A 13,131-nucleotide genomic window follows, 5' to 3' on the forward strand; every position below is an offset into this window, starting at 1 on the left:
AAAAATGAAGAGATCACTGCCACAAGCAATGAGTTTTGCTTTTCTCGGATGTCTGTTCCCGATTCATTTCGGCATATTAAAGAGCTGTTGAGTGTTGACGGCAGCCACGTTCATCCCGAAAAGCTACCATGGCCATTGGCATCCATCCCGGAATGAAACAGCTGCAAAATTGGAAGCTCTTATGAGAGATTGAGGCAGAAAGATGCGCTTTTAACGAAAATGGCAACCCGTTTTGCTATTCTTTTTAATCCATTGTTCAAGATCAAAACAAAAGTAAAATAATTTAGCACCATTAGATACAAGGCAAGCAGTTTTAAAAGCCTTAAACAGTGCATGTAGATCATTGTTAGTATAAATAGCGGTGGTGGTGAAATTAGATATTATAGACACATCACACTATCCATCCAAACTTACAAATACGGACCAAGTCTCCGTGGTAGTCATACAATCAAATAAAAGCAATGTGAGTATTGTTTGCCATGGATGACATTAGGTTAGGTAAAATTATAAATGGTTTAACGTCATATTTGATATATGATGTAGTTGATGTGGATTAGCAATGGGATACCTTTGATTAATGGTGTTAGTTTCTGATTTATCAGGACATGTGGCATTATTTAACAGAGATTTTTTTAATTCCAAAATAAGCCAAGCATTTCAATTTAAATTTGAACCAAATAAAAATAAAAAACCTTAAAAATAAATTTAAATGCTTGCCCCAAAATTTATTTTGGCTGTTTTAGAGTTAGCCGCCGTTAGTCCTCCACCGCTGCCGCTCGTCCCCCAAATTTAAATAAATTTAACGTCTTTTTTCCTCTAAAATAAAAATGGTATAATTGACTTTATTATTCTTTTTTTTGACATCAGTTGGCACTTTATGATTGGGTCAGAAGTACCACATTGATAAACAAGTTTAAGTATGAATCAAATATGACATTAAGTCAAAATTTAAAAGTTCAATATGCTTCAAATTCATATGCTCTATACTATCACAAGAATTTAATTTTTAAAATTTTAAAATTAAAATTTAGGCTCTTAATAAAAAATTACTCCACCAAATTTTGAAATTTTATTTGAGCTCATTTTGGTGAACACAAATAAATATTATTTTTGTGATTATTGTGAATCCAATTTGTGAGATTCTTCTAACAATTATAATTTAGATAGAAGAAATTAAATTTTCGATTTTGATTTTCCCTTTAGAGAAAGTTGATTTATTTCATTGGAAAGTTTTAATTTGCATACTCTTTTGACGTTTGAGGGTTAGAGAATAATGGAGATCATTTTATTGAGGGTTTGAGAATAATAGAGATCATTCGATGGAGAGTTAGAACAATTTAAATATTAGATTTAAGATTTGACAAATCTCCTTAATTTGTTCAATTTGACTTTATGAAAATCACACCAAAAATATTTGATTTTATGAAAATTTTAAATCCTGAATTGCAATAAAATCATTTTTCATAAACAATTTTTCCAATAACTTTAGTGGACAAGTAACCATAGACATAAACTAAGATGCGAAGGTTAATTGGGAGAAAAGAAAGATGAGAAAAAGGGAAAAAATGTATGTATATTTATGTTATGTTTTTATATAATAATTGTATAATATATAAATTTGAAAATTTATAAGTTATTTCAATTATGTTTTGGTATATTTGTGTTAAATTTATATTAAATTTTTATAGGTTAGTGCATAATTTGGTATATGAGTTTGATATTTTTTAATGCAAGACATGTGTTGTTTTTGGTCCGGTGTCCTACCTATATTTGATAAAAGTTATATATGCTAGTATCGAAGATAATAATGTTAATATTTAGTGTTTAATTCAAGTTTTAGAGTTAATTAGCTGAAAATTTGTAATTAGCTAATAATATTAGCAATTAAGTTTCATTAAATCAACCTTAAAACTCAAATTAAACATTAAAAATTAACACTATTGCCTCTAAGTATTAAAATATGTAACATTTGTCAAATACAGATATTAGATTAACATCCATACTACATTAGAAAAAATGTCAAATTTAAGTATCAAATCATATATTAGATTTTTTTATATTATACCCTAACTAATAGTTATGTTATATAGTAAATTAATAGTGTTAAAATAGCTTTCCTATTTATGTCCCATCTTATTATATTAATAATAATTCTATTAATTATTTAAGTGTGACATGAGTTTGAGTCATGCTAATCGCATTTATTATTTAAGTTGTACCCATTATTATAGTACACAATTTTTTTAATATTTTAATTAATAATAATTCGTGTTTCCCACACCACATCCTACCAACTTCCACCAAGGACTGCTGTCGTGTATTTCAACTTTGTATTGTACTATAATAAAAAGTGATGGGCATATTGCAGTGTGAAGCCAATCGAAATACCATCTAAGCCCATTTCTCCCTTGTCTTTGTCTTAGAACCAATCAATTTCCTCCTTTTGTCTTAAACTTTCTATTCTTCCATTTGGCTTCCTAATTTTGAAGTGAAGGTTAGAAACTGAGAATCCAGACCAGAGACATAGTACTTGCTGTATGTCACTAGAATACTTCAGTGACAATTTCTACGGTGGATACTGTGAGGTTGCTAACCCTTTGCAATGGCCTCAACTCAGGAAAAAGCGACGCACAAGAACAACACCCCTTCTCCTTCTTCTTCATCCTCTGCTCAGGTTTTGCAGAACTGGAGTCTTGCTGCTCCCTCCGAGGATCCCATCCCCAAGGCAGCTTCCATGGCAGCCCTGATCCGACCTGCTGAGACCATCGCCGATCCTCCTGCTACTAAGACTACTACCAGCAAAGGTTTTTTTTAACTTCAATTAAAAACACTTTTCTTGGATAATTCTCCTTTTAAGTTTTATTTATAATTCAACACAAATTTACAATATATTTTCTTTCTTATTTTTCCTTATCGCTCTTAGTTGTTTTGAATAGTTAGTAAGAACTGGGAGGCTTTGTTTCAGAAAGCTGTGTAATTGAATTGAAGTCTAAGAAAGAAAGGTCTTAATCTTTTTGGTATCAAATGAGAATCTTGCTTGTCATAAGATTTTTCCCCTTCTTTCACTTCACAACATTTTATTTGCAATTAAACATTTTTCTTCTTTATATAGATAAGATTTTTCTTATTATATTTCCTTGATGTCAGATTTGCATTGATAAGAAGACGCTTTTGACTTGCTTCATTTATTTATGTAATATCAAATAATCTAAATGATTCTCTGTCAATCCTATTGGCTGACCATAATCTGATTATATATTTCATGTACAAACTGGTGATTTTGTTTGCATAGGAATTTCAATCATGCCAAGGGCTCAGACCAGCCATCCTCTGGATCCATTATCTGCTGCTGAAATCTCGGTGGCGGTGGCAACTGTAAGGGCAGCTGGAGCAACCCCAGAGGTAAAAACAAAGGGGTATTTTTACTTGTTTTCCTGCTTCAATCTTGATGCTATCATTTTAGGGAGAAATTGTTTGATGTTGATTTTCTATGAAAGAAATGATTTTTTCCCTTTCTTTAGGTGAGAGATAGCATGCGCTTTATTGAGGTGGTTTTGGTGGAACCAGATAAGCATGTTGTTGCATTGGCAGATGCATATTTCTTTCCTCCTTTCCAGCCTTCATTACTCCCGAGGACAAAGGGTGGACCTGTGATTCCTAGTAAACTTCCTCCGCGGAAAGCAAGACTTGTGGTTTACAACAAAAGGTCCAATGAGACTAGTATATGGATAGTTGAATTGTCAGAAGTTCATGCTGCAACTCGAGGAGGCCACCATAGGGGCAAAGTCATTTCATCTAAAGTTGTTCCAAATGTCCAGCCTCCCATGGTAAATATGTGTCTTCCATCGGTTCAATCAGGTTTCATTTTGTGGTTCACATCAATATTTATATCCCTGCTTCTAGAACACTGATATTATGTTCATTCAATAAGTTACTTTATCAGTTACTATGTGGGTTGGATAGCATTTGTGTTTAATTTGCTGCTAACCTGTTTTGTGTTTCTCAACTATCATCTTTCTTGCTCTTAGCTTATTTGATAATCTGTAACTGACATGTTTGTTAATCAGTGTCTTTTACTTCTCAAATTATAGGATGCCATGGAATATGCTGAATGTGAGGCTGTTGTTAAGGATTTTCCTCCATTTCGAGAGGCAATGAAGAAGAGGGGCATCGAGGATATGGATCTTTTGATGGTTGATCCCTGGTAAGTGATCATGTTAGATTCTTACACTTTTCTGTTCTATAAAATCATCCAATGCAGGTTTCTTATCATTGTACTTTCAATGTCTTCCGCACTTTGATAGGTGTGCAGGATATCATAGCAGTGCTGATGCCCCTAGCCGAAGACTTGCTAAGCCACTTATCTTCTGCAGAACTGAGAGTGACTGCCCCATGGAAAATGGTTATGCTCGTCCGGTTGAGGGAATCCATGTCCTTGTTGACATGCAAAATATGGTGGTCATTGAATTTGAAGACCGCAAACTTGTTCCCCTTCCGCCAGCTGATCCTTTAAGAAATTACACTGCTGGTGAAACACGAGGAGGTGTCGATCGGAGTGATGTGAAACCACTACAAATTATTCAGACTGAAGGTCCCAGTTTTCGTATCAATGGAAATTTTATTGCATGGCAGAAGGTGCTTGCTTGTGAAACTATTTATACCTTCTATCAATTCAAGATGTTGTCATAATATATATTATTCTTAATTTCTGGTTTCAGTGGAATTTCCGAATTGGTTTCACTCCTAGGGAGGGTCTGGTAATCTATTCTGTTGCTTATATTGATGGTAGTCGTGGTCGGAGGCCTGTAGCTCATCGATTAAGTTTTGTTGAAATGGTAGTTCCTTATGGTGATCCAAATGATCCGCATTATAGGAAGAATGCATTTGATGCAGGAGAAGATGGGCTGGGCAAAAATGCACATTCTCTTAAGAAGGTTTGGCAGTTCTTTCATGGTTAATGTTTTCTTGTTGAGTTTCATTTCGATATGCCATTTGATTAATTGAAGTTGAAATTTTCCGTGCTTTGCCTTTATTTCCTTTAGGGTTGTGATTGTTTGGGATATATCAAGTACTTTGATGCTCATTTTACAAATTTCACTGGAGGTGTTGAAACAATTGAGAATTGTGTTTGTTTGCATGAGGAGGACCATGGTATCTTATGGAAGCATCAAGATTGGAGAACTGGTTTAGCAGAAGTCCGCCGGTCAAGAAGGCTAACAGTGTCGTTTATATGCACTGTGGCTAATTATGAGTATGGATTTTTCTGGCATTTCTACCAGGCAAGTTGGTGTCTACCACGATTTTGTTTGCTTACTTTGCACGAATTGGCTCTCACTCTCATCTTTGAACTAATGCCTATTCTTAACTATTTGTGAGACTTGCCCCTAGCATGTTTATTTGATGGCAAAAGCAGGAATATTCAGTCCTTTCTTTTCAAATTTCAACTTCAGGTTGTCTTTTGAATGAGGGATGCTTATACATTAATCATATCTCTTAGTTCTATCTAATGGTCCCACTACCATTTTCTTGGGTTTTTAAGGGGGAATATTCCCTCATTTTGAAAGTAGCGTTACTTAAAATTTCAATGATTGATGCTTGTTATATAGGATGGTAAAATTGAAGCTGAGATTAAACTCACTGGAATTCTCAGTTTAGGAGCTTTGCAGCCTGGTGAAACTCGGAAATATGGCACAACCATTGCTCCTGGATTATATGCCCCTGTTCATCAACACTTTTTCGTGGCTCGCATGGACATGGCAGTAGATTGTAAACCTGGTGAAGCATTTAATCAAGTAATTTGTGTTATTATCCCATTATCATGGTTTCGTTTTCTGCCTTCATTATGCTGACATTTTCTGTTTGTAATGCATCTTATGATATCCATTATATATTTGTATTTTACATATGTAACATGTTCATGAGATTTGTCACTTCATTTTCCATTCTTTTTTGCTCCTTTAGAAATGTTAGGAGTTATTAAACGTAAGTTTATGCAAATACACGGATTCGTACAGGTTGTTGAGGTGAATCTTAAAGTTGAAGAACCAGGGAAGGATAATGTTCATAATAACGCATTCTATGCTGAAGAGGAACTACTGAGATCTGAACTGCAAGCAATGCGTGATTGTAATCCGTTGACTGCACGCCACTGGATTGTAAGTAATTTTTCTCATACTCGGTTGTTTAAATCACAAGGATATACATTTTTACTGGTGTTTAATCCACAAAGATTTTCTGAATATTGTGTGGATGGTGAGGTACTAATCCCAGTGACTTGATTGGTCAACTGTACTTTCTATTTTCAAAATTAGGTTAGAAACACAAGAAATGTCAACCGGACTGGGCAGCTAACAGGTTTCAAACTGGTACCTGGTTCAAATTGTTTGCCACTGGCTGGATCTGAGGCGAAATTTCTAAGAAGAGCTGCTTTCTTGAAGCATAATCTTTGGGTCACACCCTATGCACATGATGAAATGTATCCAGGGGGGGAGTTTCCAAATCAAAATCCACGTGTTGGGGAGGGATTAGCTACTTGGGTTAAGCAGAATCGTTCTTTGGAAGAAGCTGATGTAGTTCTGTGGTTAGTAAAATCACATCGGATAACTTCATATGAAATCCTAGGCATTTTATTATCTAACATGTATACTTTCCTCTGTATCAGGTATGTCTTTGGAGTGATACATATTCCTCGGCTGGAAGACTGGCCTGTCATGCCGGTTGATCGCATTGGCTTTATGCTTATGGTATACACTCATCCTAATAAAGTTCACTCTTTGCATCACTTGATTGCTTCATCATGATAGAATATATTAACATTCTTTTTCCTTTTCTGTTAATTCATCATTTTGATAACGATATCAAAGTTAAGGGTTACTCCATCTCATACAAGTTTATTGCTTTTGATTTACTAGCTTTTAGTTACCGACATGTGATATATAGGATCTTATTATGGACTTGGAAAGTTGTCCATCGTCTTATGTAGTTTGAAGATGTTGTCTACACATTGTCCCCTTTAGACACAAATCGCTATCGTGGTAGGCCTGCATGTTAAACAAAATGCTTGACGTAGACAGCCTGCTCAAAATTCTAGTATTTGTGCTTTCGTATGCATCCCAACTCTTAGAAGAGGAGCGCAAGTCCTGATCATGCATTTCAAGCCTGTTCAGTTCACTTTTCTCTTTAGCAGCGTTAGTAAATAGGAAGGGAATGACTCACCTCGTCAAGGAGACAACGCGTGAGTCATTAGGGTCCCACTCTTGCACTGCATTGTCAGAATGCTTATGGTGTGGATTTGCGCTTGCAATTGAAAATGCTATGCGGAAATTCTTTTTTTAAGTTGGACACAATATAGTAAGTTTACAGCTTGGTTGACAGAAGCATGATGTTAGAAGTTAACCATTGGTATCTGCAATGCAGCCACATGGTTTCTTTAACTGCTCCCCGGCGGTCGATGTTCCTCCTAGCACGACTGATCTGGAGCTCAAGGACAACGACATTGCAACAAAGCCTGTCCAAAATGTGATAATCGCGAAGCTTTGATTTCATCTCTGCAGTCTGCAAAATTTTTAGCAAACTACAAACAATTGAGCCATTGATTGGCCTCACATTATTAAATAAGTATGATCATCTGCATTTGTTTGTCCTCATTTTTTAACCGCCCTTGAACCTTTGTGATATAATTAACTCTGGTTGAATCCTAATGTAATACTTCACTCTGAATAATTGGATCGATTGTAGTTAGTTAACATTTAAGGTGTGTTAAAAAAATTAACTTCAATACAATATATATATATATTGGTGCTGTGGTATACCCATTGTGTGGGTGAAAGAAATAAAATATATTTAAGCAATTCATTTTCATTTTTAGTCAAGTTATTTTTAGTAACTAAATTTAGTCTTTTTTGCCACATTTTATATTCATATTTTTTTCATCAATTTTCATCTCTAATATCAATTTTATTTTCATAAAAATTTTCTATTTAACTCATTTTTCAAATTTCTTGAAATTTTACTAAACAATGTTAGATGTCTTATAAAAATTTTTGGGCTGTTGCAATGTCCATTAGCAAACCTACTCTTGTTCTGTGAAATTCTCACAAGTTAATAGCTTAATTAAAGGTAAAAGTTCAAAGGAAATCATTGTAATATAAGTAGATTGCATTTTGTCAATTTACTAAAAATATTAAATTGTATTAGATTAAAATTAAATTTATCATTTTGTAAAAATTCTATAAATTTTATTGTTAAAATTGATCTTTATACACTAGAATAAGGTACAAGTGGCATACTATATCTAACTGCTACTTTTTACTCAAAAATAAAAAATTAGTCATTATATATTAGATTAAAGAGTAAACTGATTATTTTATTAAAAGTTTCATTTATTTTATTATTAAAATTGGCCCTTATGTTAAAGTTAGTTATATCAGTTTTTAATAATAAATAATGATGAAATTTTTAACAAAAAGACAATAAAATAAACAAAATGTAATCTAACTCTTAATATATTTTTAAAATTTTAACATTTTTGTAGCATTATCTTATTTTTCTTATTTCAATTTTCCTATTTAATTTTCTAACAGTCTTAGGAAAAAAACTCAAAGGCATTGGAAGATGAAGCTCTTACCTAGAAACGAATCAGAGGCGCTGTCGCGAAGCTAAAACAACCAACCTTGCTCCATCATCTGAAACATCAATTAAGCAAATGAAGGAGCTGTCCTACGACATCCCAAAATCGTGGATTTGATCACTCTAGCACCTCCAAAGAACATCTCCAAACCACGAGAAATGGTCAAAAGGACTCAAGCAACAAGATAGAAGCTTCTCCCATTCAAGAAAGAGTCGAAGCACCTTTCCAAGTCAAACCACGCCCTTTACTCCCACTGAAACAGACAATCAAAAGGCGGAAACCAAAGATCCCCAAAAAATAGGAAACAATAAAAAAAAATACTGTAAAAATGTTAAGCTAGATATGGGGAGAAAAAACCCTAGTTTAATTAGACAAGAGGCCAAAGATTGCCCATGCAAAGAGCCAAAACAGCTTGGGAAACCCTACAGTCGGCAAGGTGTCGAGAGAGGGACAATTTTTTTTTTTTTGTGCTTAGGATTTTTAAATACTGTATAGGTACAGATTATATTCCGCATCCTTATAATGAAAAAGTAAATCAAACCTCTTCATTAAACATAGTTGCCAAAGAAGAAGAACCTTAATTGCCATTTTTGCCAGTTTCGGGTTTTTTTTTTCACATCAGAGAAAATAAAAAAAGGATCATTTTCCTATAATTTTTCAAATAAAAAATAGCCAATTAATTGATCTCCTCTCTTAAAAAATATCAATCATTTTTCAAATAAAAAATAGCCAATTAATTCATCTCCTCTCTTAAAAAATTGTAATGAAAATAAATTATTAAAAGAAGCCTGAGCTCAGCTCTGCTGCTGACTACACAAAACAAACATGCGAAGAATGAATGAGCAAACAGAATAGTAGACTAGATTGAGATTCTCAAAGTCTGACTCTTCACTTCACTCATCCCCGAAAAAGGCACGAATTTTTATAGTAAAAGAGGCAACGTGTTGATGATGGGTTCGGTGGGGGAAAAGAGAATCGAGGACGACCTTTCCTATCCGATATTGCTTGCAGAACGAGTTCGCTCCGCCGCGGACGAGGCCGAGTCCTTTAAAGCCGACTGCTGGGAGGTTGGGAAGCAAGTGGATCGGCTTTCCCAAATGCTTCGAACCCTTGTCCGCTTCACCACCTCGGTTCAATCCCTCTATGAACGCCCGATTCGCCGGGTAATCGCCGAGGTTTCCAAAAACCTAGAGCGGGCCCTCACTTTAGTCCGGAAGTGCAAGCGCCATAGCATCTTGAGCCTTGTGGTGAGAATCACCAGCGCCACTGATTTCCGCAAAGTGCTGAACCTTCTGGACGCTTCCGTCGGCGACATGAAGTGGCTCATGGGAGTCCTCGACGCCGAAAACAACGGCTCTGCTAGCGGAACCTTCCTTTCCCTCCCTCCAATCGCTAGCAACGACCCCATTATCTCCTGGGTTTGGTCTTGCATCGCAACCGTCCAAATGGGCCAATTAACCGATCGAATCGAAGCCGCCAACAACCTCGCTTCCCTCGCTCAAGACAACGACCGAAACAAAAAGATAGCCGTTGAAGAAGGCGGAGTCCCTCCTTTACTGAAACTTCTTAAAGAAAGCTCCTCAATGGAAGCGCAAATCACCGCGGCTAATGCCCTTCTTGTTTTGGCAAACGAACCGGAAAGAGTTCGCAGTATTGTTGAAGAAATGGGGGCCCCAATTGTGGTTCAAGTGTTGCGAGATTCTCCGATGAAGGTTCAAATCCCCGTAGCGAAATTGATAGCGAGAATGGCGGAGTATGATCCGGTGGCCCAAGAGTATTTCGCCAGAGAGAATGTGATTAGGCCGTTGGTCACTTTGTTGTCGTTTGAGACATTCGTGGACGATTCTGGGACTCGTTTGGGTAAGCAAAGCATTCATTCTATAGTTCAAATTAATAAAGAAATGGAGAAAAATTCATGGACTTCATCGAATTCAAGGAATTATAGTTATGGGCCCTATGCTAATTCATACTCAAATTTACACATGGATGGTAGTACTAGGGGAGGAAACTATAGGAAAGAAAGGGAAAATGAGAACCCTGAAGTGAAAATTCAGTTGAAAATCAACTGTGCTGAAGCTTTATGGATGCTGGCTAAAGGGAGTGCTTCAAATAGTGGGAGGATAACAGAGACAAAAGGATTACTTTGCTTGGCTAAGTTGGTGGAGAAAGAACAAGGTGAGCTACAGTATAATTCTTTGATGACAATAATGGAGATTACAGCGGCTGCTGAATGGAATTCTGATCTTAGACGCGCGGCTTTCAAGATGAATTCATCTGCTGCTAAGGCTGTTATTGATCAGCTTTTGAGGGTGATCAAGGAACTGGATAGCCCTACATTGCAAATTCCAGCTATCAGATCAATTGGTTCTCTGGCGAGAACTTTTCCAGCTCGGGAGACTCGAGTGATTGGTCCTTTGGTGACACAGCTTGGTAACAACAATCAAGAAGTGGCAATGGAAGCTGCCATTGCATTGGCAAAATTTGCCTCTCCAGACAATTTTCTCAGTATGGACCATTGCAAGTCGATAATCGAGTTTAATGGTGTTCCACCTTTGATGAGATTGCTTACATGTGGCGAGAAGACACAACTGCATGCTGTGGTACTGCTCTGCTACCTTGCTATTCATGCCGGTGATCATAAAGCTTTGGAACAAGCTAGGGTCTTGAGTGCCATTGAAGGGGCAGATCGAACAATGTTTGCACAACATCCTGATTTGAAAGACTTGGTGTCCAGGGCCATATATCAACTCAACCTTTACCATACCCATACCGGAGTCCATCCTCAGAGGCAATTATATGCGCCTTAAATTATGCACCCAATATTTCCGTTATGGTTATTTGTTTTGCTTTTCAGGTAAACCCTAAATTGGAAGGCAAAGCTAACAGGGCATACACATAATAGATTTGGTAAGTTGGATGAAAAAAGTATAGGTTCAGCAATAGACAGGTTTCTGTTTAAGAACTATACGTTGTTCAAAATACCTTAGGTGCTTTTATATGCCCTTTGATGGTCCAATTGTCTGAATATTTTCTTTCATGTTTATATGAACAAATTGATTCCTTCAAACCTTTTCTAGTATTTTTATCGTCCTTGAACTTGTTACATTATTCCCTCATAGTTCTTTCTTACATTATTTTGTACGCTATGAATTCCCATGGACAAATTTTGAGGATAGGTCACTAGTTGAGGTCGCCATCTGCTCCCCAGACCACAAGTCTAGACAGCTCAACAACTTTAAATGCTTCCCCCAAGGACCATGGGCTGAGCTGATGTATGAATATAGGAAGGACCAAGGGAAAGCAAAGCAATCATACCAAATTGATTCTTACCCATTGTTGCAAATAAATGTAAAAAGCCAATAGAAACAATATATCCCGTGTAGCCATCTCAAACATAAATGTTTTACCATCAATGGTGATTGATCAATTTGTCACAGTAATAACCATCGGTGCAATTGTCAATCCTAGTGTGAGAACCGTTCTACGACTATTTTTATAGGAAAAAAAGGAAAAAGAAAAAGAAAAAGAAAAAGAAAAAGAAAAAAGAGGGAGTTAAAACTCATAACATGTTTTCTGGCTGTGCCACTCATACTAAAATATACCAACACTGATGGTTAACGAGCAAACAAGAAAATAAATGCCAATTGTTTCTAGTTTTCAACCCGAGCTTTATACGGGTTATGTTATTAAGAAAAACTGAAAAAAAAAATTACATCACATAAATATAATAATTCCATAGTGTTATTATTTTTACGCAATGAATTTTTAAAATATAAAATACTGAGAAACAAATGAATGATAACATAATTGATTAATTTAAAAAAAAGGTTAAATATAAAATTGGTATATGAACTTGCCAACTTCTCTTAAATTGATACTTATGGGTTTTTTTTGTCTCATATTAGTACTCGAATTTTTTTTCGTCAATTAAATCGGTACCCGAGCCTAATGCCGTTAAGTTCATGACAAGTGGCGGAATAAGATTGTGACACCTAACATAAATGACATTATGATGATGTCTCTAAAAAATAAAAAATAAAAATATTTTTCTTTTTGACTTTTCTCCCCCAATTTTTGTCTGTGTAATTAATTTCCTTTTTTGTTTTTTTTGTCTGTCGTTTCTTTTTCTTCTTCTTTCTTCTTCCTCCCTTTTTTTTTGTGTAATTATATTTATATTAATCAAACGTGATTATTAGAAAATAATACGATTTTGGATATCATATATAAAATGTAAAGCTAAAATTTACTGTAATTTTGCTACAATTATTCTTAATTTGAATCCATATCATAAAATGCCAAAAATATTTACTGGCGGGAAAGTACTTATTAGGGTTTTTTACACAAATAGGGTAGGAAAAAAAATCTACTGAAATAGGGCGTCAGAAAAAGTATTTACCAAAATGGGTTACTTTTTTCATTGGAGCCTATTAGATAGGCGCCAATGAATAAAAAAATATTAATTTTTTGAATAAAATATTATTTTTATATTTTTTAATAAAATT

The 13,131-nt window shown here is 35.3% G+C and overlaps 2 protein-coding genes and 1 long non-coding RNA gene across 3 annotated transcripts; 2 read left to right on the top strand and 1 right to left on the bottom strand.

The window, feature by feature from the left end:
• Nucleotides 1–2,380: 2,380 nt before the first annotated feature.
• On the top strand, nucleotides 2,381–7,747 carry LOC105785805 (amine oxidase [copper-containing] zeta, peroxisomal). The gene is made up of 12 exons (XM_012611970.2): nucleotides 2,381–2,804; nucleotides 3,293–3,402; nucleotides 3,522–3,827; nucleotides 4,092–4,204; nucleotides 4,305–4,635; nucleotides 4,719–4,934; nucleotides 5,043–5,279; nucleotides 5,607–5,792; nucleotides 6,015–6,155; nucleotides 6,312–6,580; nucleotides 6,662–6,743; nucleotides 7,417–7,747. The coding sequence occupies exons 1-12, from the start codon at nucleotides 2,603–2,605 to the stop codon at nucleotides 7,537–7,539; spliced, it is 2,316 nt and encodes a 771-aa protein (XP_012467424.1). The 5' UTR covers nucleotides 2,381–2,602; the 3' UTR covers nucleotides 7,540–7,747.
• LOC128042458 (uncharacterized) lies at nucleotides 6,810–7,422 on the bottom strand. The gene is made up of 2 exons (XR_008197987.1): nucleotides 7,216–7,422; nucleotides 6,810–7,139 (listed from the first exon to the last, which is right to left on the bottom strand). It is a non-coding gene; the product is annotated as an uncharacterized LOC128042458 (long non-coding RNA).
• A 1,601-nt stretch (nucleotides 7,748–9,348) lies between the features above and the next one.
• LOC105785806 (uncharacterized) lies at nucleotides 9,349–11,696 on the top strand. The gene has a single exon (XM_012611971.2). It carries the CDS (start codon nucleotides 9,577–9,579, stop codon nucleotides 11,434–11,436), a length of 1,860 nt encoding a protein of 619 aa, XP_012467425.1. The 5' UTR covers nucleotides 9,349–9,576; the 3' UTR covers nucleotides 11,437–11,696.
• The last annotated feature ends 1,435 nt before the right edge of the window (nucleotides 11,697–13,131 follow it).

The sequence above is a fragment of the Gossypium raimondii genome, chromosome 1 (assembly GCF_025698545.1).
Source record: "Gossypium raimondii isolate GPD5lz chromosome 1, ASM2569854v1, whole genome shotgun sequence".
Lineage (NCBI taxonomy): Eukaryota > Viridiplantae > Streptophyta > Magnoliopsida > Malvales > Malvaceae > Gossypium > Gossypium raimondii.